This window comes from Manacus candei, unplaced genomic scaffold (assembly GCF_025592945.1).
Source record: "Manacus candei isolate 608988 ecotype Guabito, Panama unplaced genomic scaffold, ASM2559294v1 h1tg000005l, whole genome shotgun sequence".
Classification (NCBI taxonomy): Eukaryota; Metazoa; Chordata; class Aves; order Passeriformes; family Pipridae; genus Manacus; species Manacus candei.
Window position 1 is genome coordinate 18410393 of NW_026138053.1, and position 13458 is coordinate 18423850.

Below are 13458 nucleotides of genomic sequence, written 5' to 3' on the forward strand. Positions count from 1 at the left end.
AAAGCAATTTCTAGTACATGTCCATCACCTAGACATATTTCCAAGTTTGTTGAGCATTACAGACCACTTCAAGATTTTATTAATGGTAGTAGATGACAGGTGACATTTCACATGTATAGAAATTTGAAATACAGAAATTACAAATGTTTTTATGGCTTGGAAACTACTGAAGATATGTTTGTGTTTCAGTTCAGGTCACAAGTCATTTGAAGATACATATATATTTGTACACAAAGAACTGAATGTGTACGTTCATTGAAACAAGGCCTCATAACATTGAAAAAAAAAACAAAAGCAAACAGTGTATTTATTTTTGCATTATTACTTCATGTTGTCTCTGAAAAAAACTGATTTATACCACAAGGCATTTAGCTAGAAATGCCTTTTTTGCCTTTTTTTTATGAATCTGAAAGATATGTGTAATTGCCAACAACCACATAATAAATGAAATGAATGACTAGAGGAAAAACTATAAAAATAGTATACCTGGCAGAATTGAAAATTTTTATTCTAAAGATAAGAGTATGTTAAGAATGATTATCCATAGTGTTGTTTAGCAAATATTCTAAAAGTTAAAGGCCTTTATACAATTAGAAACACAAATCATAGAATGAGACTCTCTGGATCTGATGGTGTGGGACAATCAGAGCTAAGACTGGATAGCAATAGTAGTCCATGGTAACAACACTTTCACATGCAGTCATAGACAATTTTACTATTTATTTATACCTCTAAAGGAAGAAAATAATACTTACTGTTTTGTAAACTGCTTCAGTGGGTTTCTCATACTGAACAGATCCACCAGATCGAGGATACTTTCTAACAAACACACCTATTTGGGTACAAAACCCAACATTCTCCATTCCTTTTGGTGGGTGCCCTACACCAGTAAATTCCACGGAGTAATCATAGCATCTAGCAGCCTCCAGAGCCCTAAGAAAGACAAATTTTTCCAATCATATGAAATATTCATCTTTTCATGTGATAAACATGCACGCTCAAGGAGAAGCAAGACCCTGAGCCTGTGAATGCTTGAGCCCAATTTCCCTAACAATACTCACATGCCTGAAGATAAGTGCTGTCAAAACTTGCTGTATCATATGCCTGCCACAGTATGAGTCACTTAGTAATTTAGGCATCCAAACATTACCATTATTTCTAAACTGTGTGCATAGAAAGTTCATGCTCACAGTTGCTTAGTCACCAACTTAAATATATTAGAACTGAGCTACAACCTACCGATTTCCAAGAACAAAATTATTTGAGAAGAACTCATAAAAAATATACACAACCCAAAACCCCAGGAGACCAGTTAATAGGGAAAATAAAAGGGTGGTTTGTCGTATATGTATAAAGAGTAAAGTCTACCTAATAAAGGTTACAACAGGGTACATGACATCTAAATGAAAATCACCTTGTAGTACATCAGCCAGTGTGAACAAAAGGATGGGGCAGGGAACTAAAATGGCACTATCTACCTGCATCATTCTCCATGAGGAAGTAGTAAACTAAATTAACATCCCATGTATTTTAGAGAATATTGCAATACTTATAGTTCACAACACAAAGACTTTGTGTTTACAGCTTAAAAAAAAAAATCACTCGTTCAGTGATATCAATATTTTTAACTCACATATATCTAAAAGCAGAATCTAAATTTACTTAAAGTCATAAAAATGGTCTCTACTAATAATGCAGGCAGGTTTTAGTATCCTTATGTAGGGAAAAATATATGCTTCAAGCTTTGCAAAACTACATACTCAAAAGTCACTGGATACTTTAAAGTCTGTGGCAGAAACAACATAATTTAAGGGGCAAAACTTCCAAGATACAGTTTCTTCCACAACTGCTTGACAGTTGAATGTTATCACAGGACACATATCCCTCTTGCTTTTATTTTTATTACACCTACCGACACTAAGAGTCAGACGGATTTCAGGCAATCCTCTGTCATGTACATACGCTTTGCATTTCATTGTGCCATGATCCACCAAACTATCCTCAGTTTTATCCAACATGCCCTGCTCTATGGTTATTTCATAACTCCGCTTGCACACTCTTACAGAAAGGTCTGGACTAACTGAGCACTTTGCACATACATACTGAGCACATTTCTTAGGGTTTTATAAAGCATTTCTATATGTGAAAAGGCTAATTAATACCTTACACTTCAAATGCGTTAATTGTAATAAAGGTATACAAAAAGGTAGGTAAAAGTTTTCAATGTTTTCTGCAGAGCAGCTACAGTAAAAGCAAGTCAACTTAACCACCATCATAAAACACAAACCCCACAGAACATGCTTAACTACTCTTACCAGCAAAGAAACATTTCACCAAGTCAGGAGGTGACACTTCACTGACAGCAAACTACATATGTGAAAATGCCATTTGTTTCTCACACTCCTGGGCACCCAGAGCTGTCAGCATACATGTTCAGTGAGCTTACCAGCTTTGAAATTGTGCTTGGTTCCACTCAAATTTGTGATCTGGATGCCTATTCAACACCACTCCTGGAAGCAAAGGGTTAAATTCAGAATTTGGAGTACTGATCACAACCATGCTTGGAGCCATGAAACCAAACACCACTTCAGGAAATTTCTTCAGCTCTGATTCTTCCAGGTGTTCTATTCTGAAAAGAGTAAATTGATGTCTGTGTTTAAAAAAACCCTATGATACTTTAATCTTAACAACCAGCCAAAAAAAACCCAACCCAAACCTGTATCTGTAATTTGTAATTTTACACCTAGCTCTGCAATATCAGCAGTGGCACTGTGGCCAAGTGGCCACACGGGGGTTTTGTCTGACCAAATCTCCTCTTGCATTTTGCAATTTTTCATCAGTATCTTTCTCCCACCATATGCAAGCACCACTTGAATAGCTTAGTATGGCTAATTTAAGCACAAGTTAGAGGATGCCGCTCTTCTATTTGCTACTTTTCTACTTCTACTCTTCTGCTTGAAAGGTTTGATCAAGTCTGTTTGGAGCATGGACAAAATTCCAAGCTGAACTCTAATGAACTTAGAAAAATGTAGAGCATTGGCCTAATACTCACAGTTCAATACATGTCACCAAGTCAAAACCAAGCATGCAAGGATCTTTATGGGCCACTGAACCATGATGCAAGGTAACAGTTAGGGATCTTTCAGATGGTTGCAAATAATCAAAAGGAAGAGGAGACAACGTATGCCTACAAAGGTATTAAAAATAAGATGTTACAGAAAGGACCTTAAGGAAAATTTTACACGTAAATGAACTAGTAAACACCCTACATAGATATCTCATGAATCTCAAGAAGGTTAACTATTTTACGTGGATATAAAAAAGAATATCCGATACAAACACTTTTCATGACTACCTAAACAGGACAGAAAGAGCAGAAGTTAATCCAGAAGCTGTCCTTGATGTTTACAAAAATTTCCACTACATTTTCAAGTCACTTGGAAAGCCACTTGTAAGTTCTGATAGTAGTTCAACACTAGACACACGGTAAGTCTGATTTAGACACACTTTGCAGGGTTTTGGGGGAAGTTTTAGGCACACATATTACCTATTTTTTCCAAATGAAAGACACTGAGAAATAAAGTATATGTGCAAATTTCATTCTGAAATACTGCATTAGACAAAATACACAATAAATGTTAAATATAAAAGGTTACTTCTCTTCATTCTTGAGAAAGAGCAAGTGATAACATCAGCATCTAGATCCTACATATTGACTGAAATTGTATTAATGAGCTTCCAAGAAAGAAATTTATGTTCACCAGTCTGACCAATGCTTCAAAGATCATATAAACCTCTCATTTTAGAGGCTTCTACACCAGACACCACACATTGAGCTAAACTTTCCATTACAAAAAAATAAACAAGAACCAAGACCCCACTATGGTGACTAAAAGAGTTACATGCACATTTCAAAAAAGATTCAAACTGATCTTTCTGAAGACAATAATAAGCATAAACTGAAAACTAATACAATGCATTAGTGCCTTTACAAACAGTGTATGTCTCAGGTGTGCACACCTTCAGGGCCTTTCCATGACCCAGACCTCTGGCTACATTAGGTGACATTACGGGCACCCACAGCCCAGGGGGCCCCAGGCACAGACCCAATGTAACCAAGGCTGACAGAGAGCTCTTCAACTGCCAGCTGGTATTTCTGCAGTTACCTAACTCTAAAACCTCTACAAGCAGTAATGCAACATGCCACTTGTATTTGGTTTCCGTGGCAAGGTTCTGCTAATCAGGGAGCTCCAGAGGTGGCTTTTCTGAGGCAAAGCCCATGGTTCAGCAGGGGAAGGGCTCCTCGAAGATGAAGCAGCAGCAGAAATAACATGTGAGGAACTGACTGTAATCCCCATTCCCTGTCGCTTTGTGCTGCTGGTGGGGAGGGAATAAAGTTAAAGTTGGTAAGGAGTGAGAGGTGGGGGTAAAGATGTTTTTAAGATTTGCCATACTTCTCATTATCCTACTCTGATTTTGATAATAAATTCAACTAATTTCCGCAAGTCAAGTCTGTTTTGCCCATGATGGTAACTGGTGAGTGATCTGTCCCTGCCCTTTAACTCCTGAGCCTTTCATTGTATTTTCTCTCCCCTGTCCAGTTGAGGAGGGGAGTGACAGAGCAGCTTTTGGTGAGTGCCTGGCCTCCAGCCACAGTCAACCCACCACACCACTACATCAAGACAAATACAAACCTTAAAACACAATCAAAGAGCTTACATTTTCTCTTCCATTACACTTGCAGAGATATCTAGCCCAGCTAACACTTCAATGCAACTGCAGAATTTCAGCATCCAGAGAAGCCTGCAGTCAGCACATCCTAAATCTGCCACCTGTAAATTATATATTAAACAATGTGTAAATGCTATATATTTCCAAGCAATTTCAGAGATTTTAATAAAATTAAAAGTCCATATTTACATCAAAATAACTTTTTAATGATAAAGCAGTTCACAACCAAAACTAAATGGTTTTTTCTTTTTAAAAAAATGTATATGAACATCCTGTAAGATATTTTAAAAGAATTAACCTTTTGTTATTACACTTATAAAAAAGTACATGTAGAACATCCCACTGACACTGGAAAATGTCTTCCACATGAATAACAGTAAGGTATGATTTTAAGTACCAAAGCTATAGCAATTTTCACATTCACCACTGCTTTTCACTGGACTGCTCTGAAAACAGGCTCACCAGCAGCCAAGTTACCAGCAAAGAATCTGCACAAAACAAGTTTACAGGCTCAGTCTAATGTTTAAGTGGGGAACTCTGGGGATATTCAGACCACAAAATCAAATAATAGATATTCTTTTCTGTAAGCTTAAGAGATAGTTGGGTACACAAACCAACCCACCCTGTTCTTTCTCAGGCTCAGTCGAGGTTGAAGCACATTGCTGTTCTCCCTGTGAAAATCCTGAATTGTTTCTATCCAGCTTATCTCTACCCCATGGGTAAACAGAAAGTTTACCCTCTCATCCCTTCCACATCCTAAATCAGAAAATTCAAATCTTTAAATACAGATGCAACACTGGTGAATATGTTCTATTTAAAAGCAGATTACAGTGCCATGACCTCATAGATTTTTATTAGCTACCAGAATTATGATTATTTAAGTGCACTGCAGGTGCATTTCTCATAATTTTCTTGCATGCCCCCTAAAAGATTAGCATCAGTTTCAGAATTAAACACTGCAGATTTGGGAACTGCTTCTGGGGGAGGAAAGGGAGAAGACATGTTAGAAAAGAGCAAACACTACAGTACATAATTTCATTAATTTAACTTTCCGAAGTAGTATTGAAACAAGAGTTCTGGTATATTGAGACGGACAACACAAGAAAGGGTCACAAGATCTTAAGCAAGTGGAGGTGAGTGAGCCTCACATAATCCCACACTCTCAGTGTCGCTTCTCAACTGAGAAGTCATGTGAATGATGAAGCAAACCTGATACTGCATATGGAACAACCAACTCTAGAAAGCAAATCCCAACTGTGATGAAAGCAGCTTGAACCGAATTACTCAGCTTTAAATTAAAACCAGAATGCCCACTACTCTCCAAAACAGGCTAAGGCATTTCTCTCATTTAAATAGTGTCCTCTTCCCATCAAGTAACATTAATTATATGCATCCCTGAAAAACAACACATTATCATCAATTCAGTTTTAACAGCAGTTCATCCAAAATTGTAATTGAGCTTGGTAATTGAGTCAAAAGGTTATCCGTGCATTTTGTCTTCCTGAGATATGAAGTGTCAACTTCTTTTCAAATTTATAACCTAGAGAGACAACAAAACATACCAACCTTCTTAGGTTTGTATTTCTCCACTAAGTCTTTGACGAACTGGTAGCGTTGTTTGTACAGAGGAGGTGTAAATAACTCGCGCGAACTTTGGGCCTTTGGGCCCAGGGCCCCCCTGTAAGTCGGGGCCAGTGCCCTGGTGTCCCAGGCGCTTTGTGGTCCAGGCAGCGGCCGGAGCCCCCTGTAAGCAGGGCGGCAGCCTCTTTGGCCGCTGCTTCGCATGCCCAGCTGCCTTTGCCCAGAGGGCCCGGCTCCCCGCAGCGGCTGGGACTGCGGCGTGCGTCGCCGTGGTGAGTCCAAGTGAAGCTTGGAGAGTTTGGTGGAAGTGGGGGGGCCTGTGGGGGGGCGGGGAGGGGCTTGGAGATGTGGCTCCGGGGGCGGGGGGTGCGGGTTGCCTTGGTACGGAGGAGCTGGTGTTTCTCGGGCCCACCCGCCTCCTCCCGCCCTGGCAGAAGCCGTCGGAGAAGAGAGCGGAAGAGGCGTCGCGAGGGAGGGACTATTTAACAAATTGAGGTTATTGACATATTCCTCTAATACAAAATAAAGAAATGCCTTAAATGCCAGAATTTTTCACAGATCAGAAAATCTTATCACTGGGCACAGAAGTACAGAGCAATGAGGATGTGAGAGCTCATAAAATACTTATGAGGGAAAATGTTATCAGGCTACTGCTTTCTTCATTGTCAAACAATTCAACCACGTATTGTGAGATTTAAATCTTCCCCTGCAATGAGTGCATGAAACCAATTCAATTTCGTTTTACTTTTACTCATTTCCTCCACATTTACATTCCAGGGCAGTATAAAATTAAAGGAAGCTAGTTTACACATCTTTGAATACTTAACAGTGGTGTTAAAGCATTTACAGTTAACTGAAAATAACTGCATAGAATGAAAAAAAGAGTAATAGACCAGGTAGTTATGCAGTAAGAATAAAGGAAAACCCAGAGCAGGGATGAACACTTACGAAAAGGTCAATGCCTATGAATACACAGAATCAACCGGGTTGGAAAAGACCTCTGAGATCATCAAGTCCAACCCTTGATCCAACCCCGCCGTGGTTCCCAGGCCACGGCACTGATGCCACATCCAGTTTCATCTTAAAAACCTCCAGGGATGGTGAATCCACCACCTCCCTGGGTTATGGGCTGGTTATGTATTCTTAGATTTCATCCCAAACAAGTGGCAAAAGACACAAAAAAACCTTGATAAAACTCATCAAAAGAGAAGACTTAACAATTACTGTGGAGCCTAAATAGAGGAGAGGATTTTGCAAATGAATTAGATTCTGCAGTGGTCCCTTTCCTTCAAAATGATCTATTTTACTTTTACACTATGGAGCCCTCTCATTTATTTCCAGAGTCCATTTCTCCCCCTCTTTTCCTAAGGTGTGGCTATGTTGTGAATAATTGATGCTTCTGCATAGAAAAATATTTTCTTTATCCTGTTGCAGAGTTTGGACTTCACCAACCCATTAACTCAAAATAAACTCCTAAGTATTCTACTGTCTGATCAGTGTCTGCATAGTGACATTTATCAGGAGAGAGAGAGACACAAGAAATAGTCAGCGACTGGAGATTCTTACAGACTGGAATAGTGACACTGTAATCTTGCTCGTTCCCTCCCTATACCTATCACCCCCTTTTCCAATCTCTATCTTGTGTATGTGTCTATATTGTGTCTATATTTAGACACAGCAAAAATGACTGTTAGAAGTGTCCCTTGACATGTGTTCAAATCCAAACCACAGGTATTAAAATTCACTTAAAAAAAAAAGAAACAACAGCAAAAAAAGACAATTTAAGGATTTTCTGGTTCCAGGACATACAACAGAAAAGACATCACTATTTACTCAATGTAAATAACAGGCACCGCGACCCGTCTGTAGCCAGGGTCTGGGTGTGTGCCCGTGCTGGAGCCCGCTGTAAGCAGGGTGGCAGCCTGTTTGGCTGTTGAATGGTTTAGGATACAGGAATCTCTTCCCTGAGGTTAAAAAGCCTTTTAATACATGGTATGTTCTCTGTGTGTTAGTACTTCTCTGCTACAATCAAGGTACCTTTCAAACTCTTTTTTGATAAGCTTAGCGAATTGCATTCATTATGTCCTTCACAGTAGGGCTTTTTTCAAGCATTCAGATAATCTTTGTGGCTTTCTTCTTACACCGCCTTCATTTCTTCCACTGTTAGAAACACTTGACACCTGACTTGTAAGCAATATTCTAGTACTGGCTTCATTAAAAAAATTGCCTTTCTATTCCTACACACTGCCTTCCTGAATAGATTTTAAAAGTCTTAATCCTGTTTACCTCACACACAACACACACAACAGTGTGTTGACTCAGTTCAACATGATTTATAAGCACTTTTCAAAGTTGCTGTTTTCAAGGATACTGTCCTCCCCTCCATACTTAAAAATTTTATTTTTTAGACATACAGCTCTTCATGTGAATATATTAAAACAGAAGCTAACTGCACAGGTTTATTCTCTTTACTAAACTATCCATGTTACTCTGTGTGACTTCAGCATCATTATCTGTCCTGCTGTCAAATTTCTGTGTCATCTGCATATTTTGTCCATGGTGATTTTATATTTAAATACAGGGCATGCATAAAACTGGCATCACTTTTCTTTGAGTGCTTTCCTTTGGAAGACACAATTTTAAACAGCCTCGCTGGATGATTATTTCTCACTGGCATTATTTTTCTAACCCATCAGTTCCAGACTCTATGTGCTACAGTGCCAGCTATTATAAATGAGCAGTAGCATATTGAGCTCACTGGATTAACAAGCTAACAGTTAAAGCATATGATATCTCCACAGTAGGATTACATCTGTAATCTCTCAGAGAGTTAAATTAGGCCTATTTTCTGTAAATTAATTGTATTAATTTAATTCTTTATCACTGAAATCGTTTGCCTTTTTCCTCTATTTCACCTGGATCATATCAAGTTAACAGGCCCTTTAACTACAAGTCCTTTAAAAATACTCCTAAATTATTCACAGTTTTCATGCTTCTGTAATTTCATGAGCATTCCAAAATTCATGTCAAAAGCTGGTTAGTGTGTGTGAAGTGCCTCAGCCAAATGTGGGTTTTTTTAAGGACTTTCAGGTGTGAATGATCCCAACTTGATCATTTGAAAAAAAAAATTATTCCAGGAAAGTGGGTGCCACCTGTGTCCCTGCGGGGCTGTGTGACTCACTGAGAGGGACCTGAGTATGCCCTGTATCACTGAGGGAGAGGTGGGTGTTCTGTTTGTCTCTGAGGGGGAAGAGGGTGCCCGGGGGGCTATGTGAGTGTCTCCTGTGTCCCTTTAGGGGCTGTGAGGGACACAGGGCGAAAAGGGTGCTCTGGAGGGTCACTGAGAGGCCCTAAGGGTGCCCTGAGGGAGACCAGACGGGGCAGGGCGGGTCGGTCGCCGAGGCTGCGCTGCGTTTCCCGCCCTCCCCTCAGCCCCCTCAGCGCCCTCAGCCCCCTCAGCGCCCTCAGCCCCCTCAGCGCCCTCAGCCGCAGTGTCCCGCCACTCCGCGGTCCGTGAGGCGGGCGCAGGTAAAAGGCGCTTTGGAGAAGCTGGATAAAAGGTTGTGGAGTCGCCCTAGAGAAGATTTTGGGCTGTTAAAGACGTAATAACAGTGTTGAGCAGCAGCGTCAGAAGGGCAGCACGGTCTTTCAGTGGAGTTATTGAGGAAAAAACTTCTTGAACTCCGTCACCCTTGGTGAGGTAAGATAAAGGGGACTAAGAGTTTCAGGGAGGTAAAGCTGAGGGAACTTGGAAAGCACATGCGGGGGATGTTTTTAGGCATGTTTTTAGGATGTTTTGAAGGCAGGTTTCCCGCATGTTGCTGAGGGGGGAGGGAGGTGCCCCATGCGTCCCTGAGGATCTCTGAGGGAGAAGAGGGTTCCCTGAGCGCTACGCTGGTGTCTTCTGTGTCCCTTTAGGGGCTGTGAAGGACACAGGGCAAAAAGGGTGCTCTTGAAGGGTCACTGAGGATCCCTGAGGGTGCCCTGAGGGAGACCAGACGAGACGGGGCGGGTCGGGTCGGTCGCCGAGGCTGCGCTGCTTTTCCCGCCCTCCCCTCAGCCCCCTCAGCCCCCTCAGCCGCAGTGTCCCGCCACTCCGCGGTCCGTGAGGCGGGCGCAGGTGAAAGGCGCTTTAGCGAAGCTCGACAAAAGGTTGTGGAGTCGCACCAAGGTAGATTTTGAGCTGTTACAGAGGTAATACAGAGTGTTGGGCAGCAGGGTGTTTCAGCAGAGTTATTGAGGGAAAAGCTTCTTGAACTCCGTCACCCTTGGTGAGGTAACACAAATGGGACTAAGAGTTTCAGAGAGGTAAAGCTGAGGGAACTTGGAAAGCACATGCAGGGGATGTTTTTAGGGAAGATGTCAAGTAAAGTGTGAGGGACAGACTGAGAATCTTGGAGGGAAAAGCTGAGTAGGGGACATTTTGGGGGTTGAAATATGTGGTGTCCTGAGTGTCACTGAGGGGTTTTGAGGGTCACAAGAGGAGGAGGCTGGTGCCCCCTTTTCACTGAGGGAAAGGAGGAGGTCCTGTGTGTCACTGAGGGGCAGGCAGGTGCCCTGTGTGTTGCTGAGGGTCCATGAGGGTCACGGGGGAGGAACTGGGTGCCCCAAGTGTCACTGAGGGGCTTTGAGGGTCAGTGAGGAAGAGGTGGGTGTCTGGTACATCACTGAGGGGAAAGTGGGTGCCTCGCGTGTTGCTGAGGGTTCTGGGAGGGTCACTGTGGGTGAAGAGGGTTCCCTGAGGGGCTGTGAAGGTCGCTGAGGGGAAAGCAGGTGCCTCGTTTGTTGCTGAGGATCACCGAGAGGCAACTGGGTGCCTTGAGTACCGGTGAGGAACTTTGAGAGTCACTGAGGGAGAGGTGTGTGTTCTCTGTGTCCCTGAGGGGAAGGCAGGTTTCCTGCACGTTGCTGAGGGGGGAGGCAGGTGCCCGGTGTGTCCCTGAGGATCTCTGAGGGTGAAGAGGGTGCCCTGAGGGGTGAGTGTCTCCTGTGTCCCTTTAGGGGCTGTGAGGGACACGGCGAAAAGGGTGTTCCGGAGGGTCACCGAGGGGCCCTGAGGGAGACTAGACGGGGTGGGGCAGAGCAAAGGCGGGTTGGTCGCTGCTGCTGCGCTGCTTTTCCCGGCCTCCCCTCAGCCTCGGTGTCCCGTTCCTCCCCCGGTCTGTGGGACGGGAGCAGTTGAAAGGCGCTTTAGAGAAGCCCGATGAAAGGTTGTGGAGTCGCCCTGGAGCAGATTTTGGGCTGTTACAGAGGTAGGGATTGTTGAGCAGCAGGGGCAGCAGGGTGTTTCAGTGGAGTTACTGAGGAAAAAGCTTCTTGAAGTCCGTCACCTTTGGTGAGGTAACACAGAGGGGACTGAGAGTTTCACAGAGGTAAAGCTGAGGGAACTTGGAAAGCACATGCAGGGGATGTCTTGAGGGAAGATCTCGGGTAAAGTGTGAGTAAGGTGGTGAATAAGGCACAAACGCTGCCGGTGACACAATCAAGTGCCAGGGCAAAATAAGGTTTATTACAAAACAATTTGGTTTAAATACAGCACTTAAACATGTCACATGATCTTCCAAACAATGACAATCAAGTATTGATTGAGCATGCGTGAGAAGGTGGAAAACTACAACTCCCATAATTCCTTGCAACATCTCCCCTTCTCTAAATAATTAACACGTTGTAAAACAATACATTTTTTAAACATCCTTAATGTAACCAATCTTATCTTAACTGTTTATAAAAACCAGGGCCTATCATCACAAGGCCTTTATTGAGCTGTTTACAACTTTATTGGTTTGTGCAATATTCAAGCAACCTTGAATTAGCCAGGGTTTGTAGATGTGTAGAATCTTTTATCTGAGGGTAATTTTGTGTGATTGGGTAAAGGCATCATCTTTATTTGAAAGGGAAATGGGTTGGGTTGTAGATGTTGTGTTTGAAGTAGTGTTGTTTGAGGTAGTGTTGTTGAATGAGTGTTTAAGATCTCTTCCTGTGAAGTGTATTTGCATTCACACACACATACATATCTCCACTCAACTTTCTCATTCACATTCCAATGGCCACTGTTTCATTCTCTCCTAACAGATGCATTCTTAAACCCTTTATTGTGTTTGAATCATGGAGTTTTGGGTTTGTATTGGTTACTGTTTGTGTGTTTCTTTTGGTTCTATTTGTTTATTGCTTCTTTGTGATTGTTCCTGTTTTGAAGAAGTGTTAATGTAGATTTACACATATAGGGACCAGACCCATATCTCTTTCCCTCCCTTTTTTGTGTTTTTATAGCATGTTTCTCAATGTGTGGTGTGTTCCTTTTACTATTGTTGGTTATGTTTCTTCAAATCCAATTTCTTCACTCATTTTTTCTGGTGATTGTTTCTGTTGTGAGGGAGGGCTAATATAAGGCCTGACACATTTAGAAGAGATCCTTTGTAATTTGGTACCCTCGGATACACAGGCATATATCCTCCCTCAAGTTCTGAGATCTACTGGTCCTGACCATTGCCTAGATATTAGATTTTTAATCATAACTGGTGCTTTGGAAGATGAAAGTATTTGAGTTTTATGTTGGTATTCATACCTGCTATGGTTTGTATCATCACAGTTTAAGAAATTTAGAACATATGATGCTTTCCATAAGCGTTCCTGGGGGCTATATACCAACTCCCCTCTTTTTTACCTTCGAAGCATTTCTTTTAGTGTGCAGTGTGCTCTTTTTACAATTGTTCTGTGGGTGAGTGCGGCATGTTTGTGGAATGGAATATCTTCTGATTTGTGAGATGTGTTTTAGCTTTTGTTGAATAACATACAGGATCATTGTTTGTGTTTATGGTTTTTGGAATGTTTAAAATTGTAAAACAAATTAGTATTTGGTAGTATCTTTTGCCTTTTTCTAGTGTGTGTTGTATTATTCTATCTGGAATATGTGTGAATGGATGTGTCTTATGTAAGAGTTAGATTTTGTGTGATTAACAAGGAATTCTGTGGTGTGTATTTTTCTAGGTAAATGAGGGTTAGTGAAATCTCGAAGGAAGGAGGCTTTGAGATGTGAAAGTAGCATAGCATGAATCAATTATAACATTCATAGGTTAATTACAAAACAATTTAAACGTCTTGCATGTATGAGTAAGTTGTAAAACCTATATAGAGTCCCAGTCCACG

The 13458-nt window shown here is 41.6% G+C and overlaps 1 protein-coding gene across 1 annotated transcript in view; it reads right to left on the reverse strand.

The window, feature by feature from the left end:
* HENMT1 (HEN methyltransferase 1) overlaps window positions 1-6516 on the reverse strand; it is a 9394-nt gene extending 2878 nt beyond the window's left edge. The window contains exons 1-5 of the mRNA XM_051795116.1: window positions 6298-6516; window positions 4720-4832; window positions 3053-3187; window positions 2447-2629; window positions 756-933 (exon numbers count right to left, since the gene is read on the reverse strand). Of these exons, the coding sequence (XP_051651076.1) occupies window positions 756-933; window positions 2447-2629; window positions 3053-3187; window positions 4720-4832; window positions 6298-6516 (828 nt within the window). The remainder of the gene's footprint in view (window positions 1-755; window positions 934-2446; window positions 2630-3052; window positions 3188-4719; window positions 4833-6297) is intronic.
* Window positions 6517-13458: the final 6942 nt, after the last annotated feature.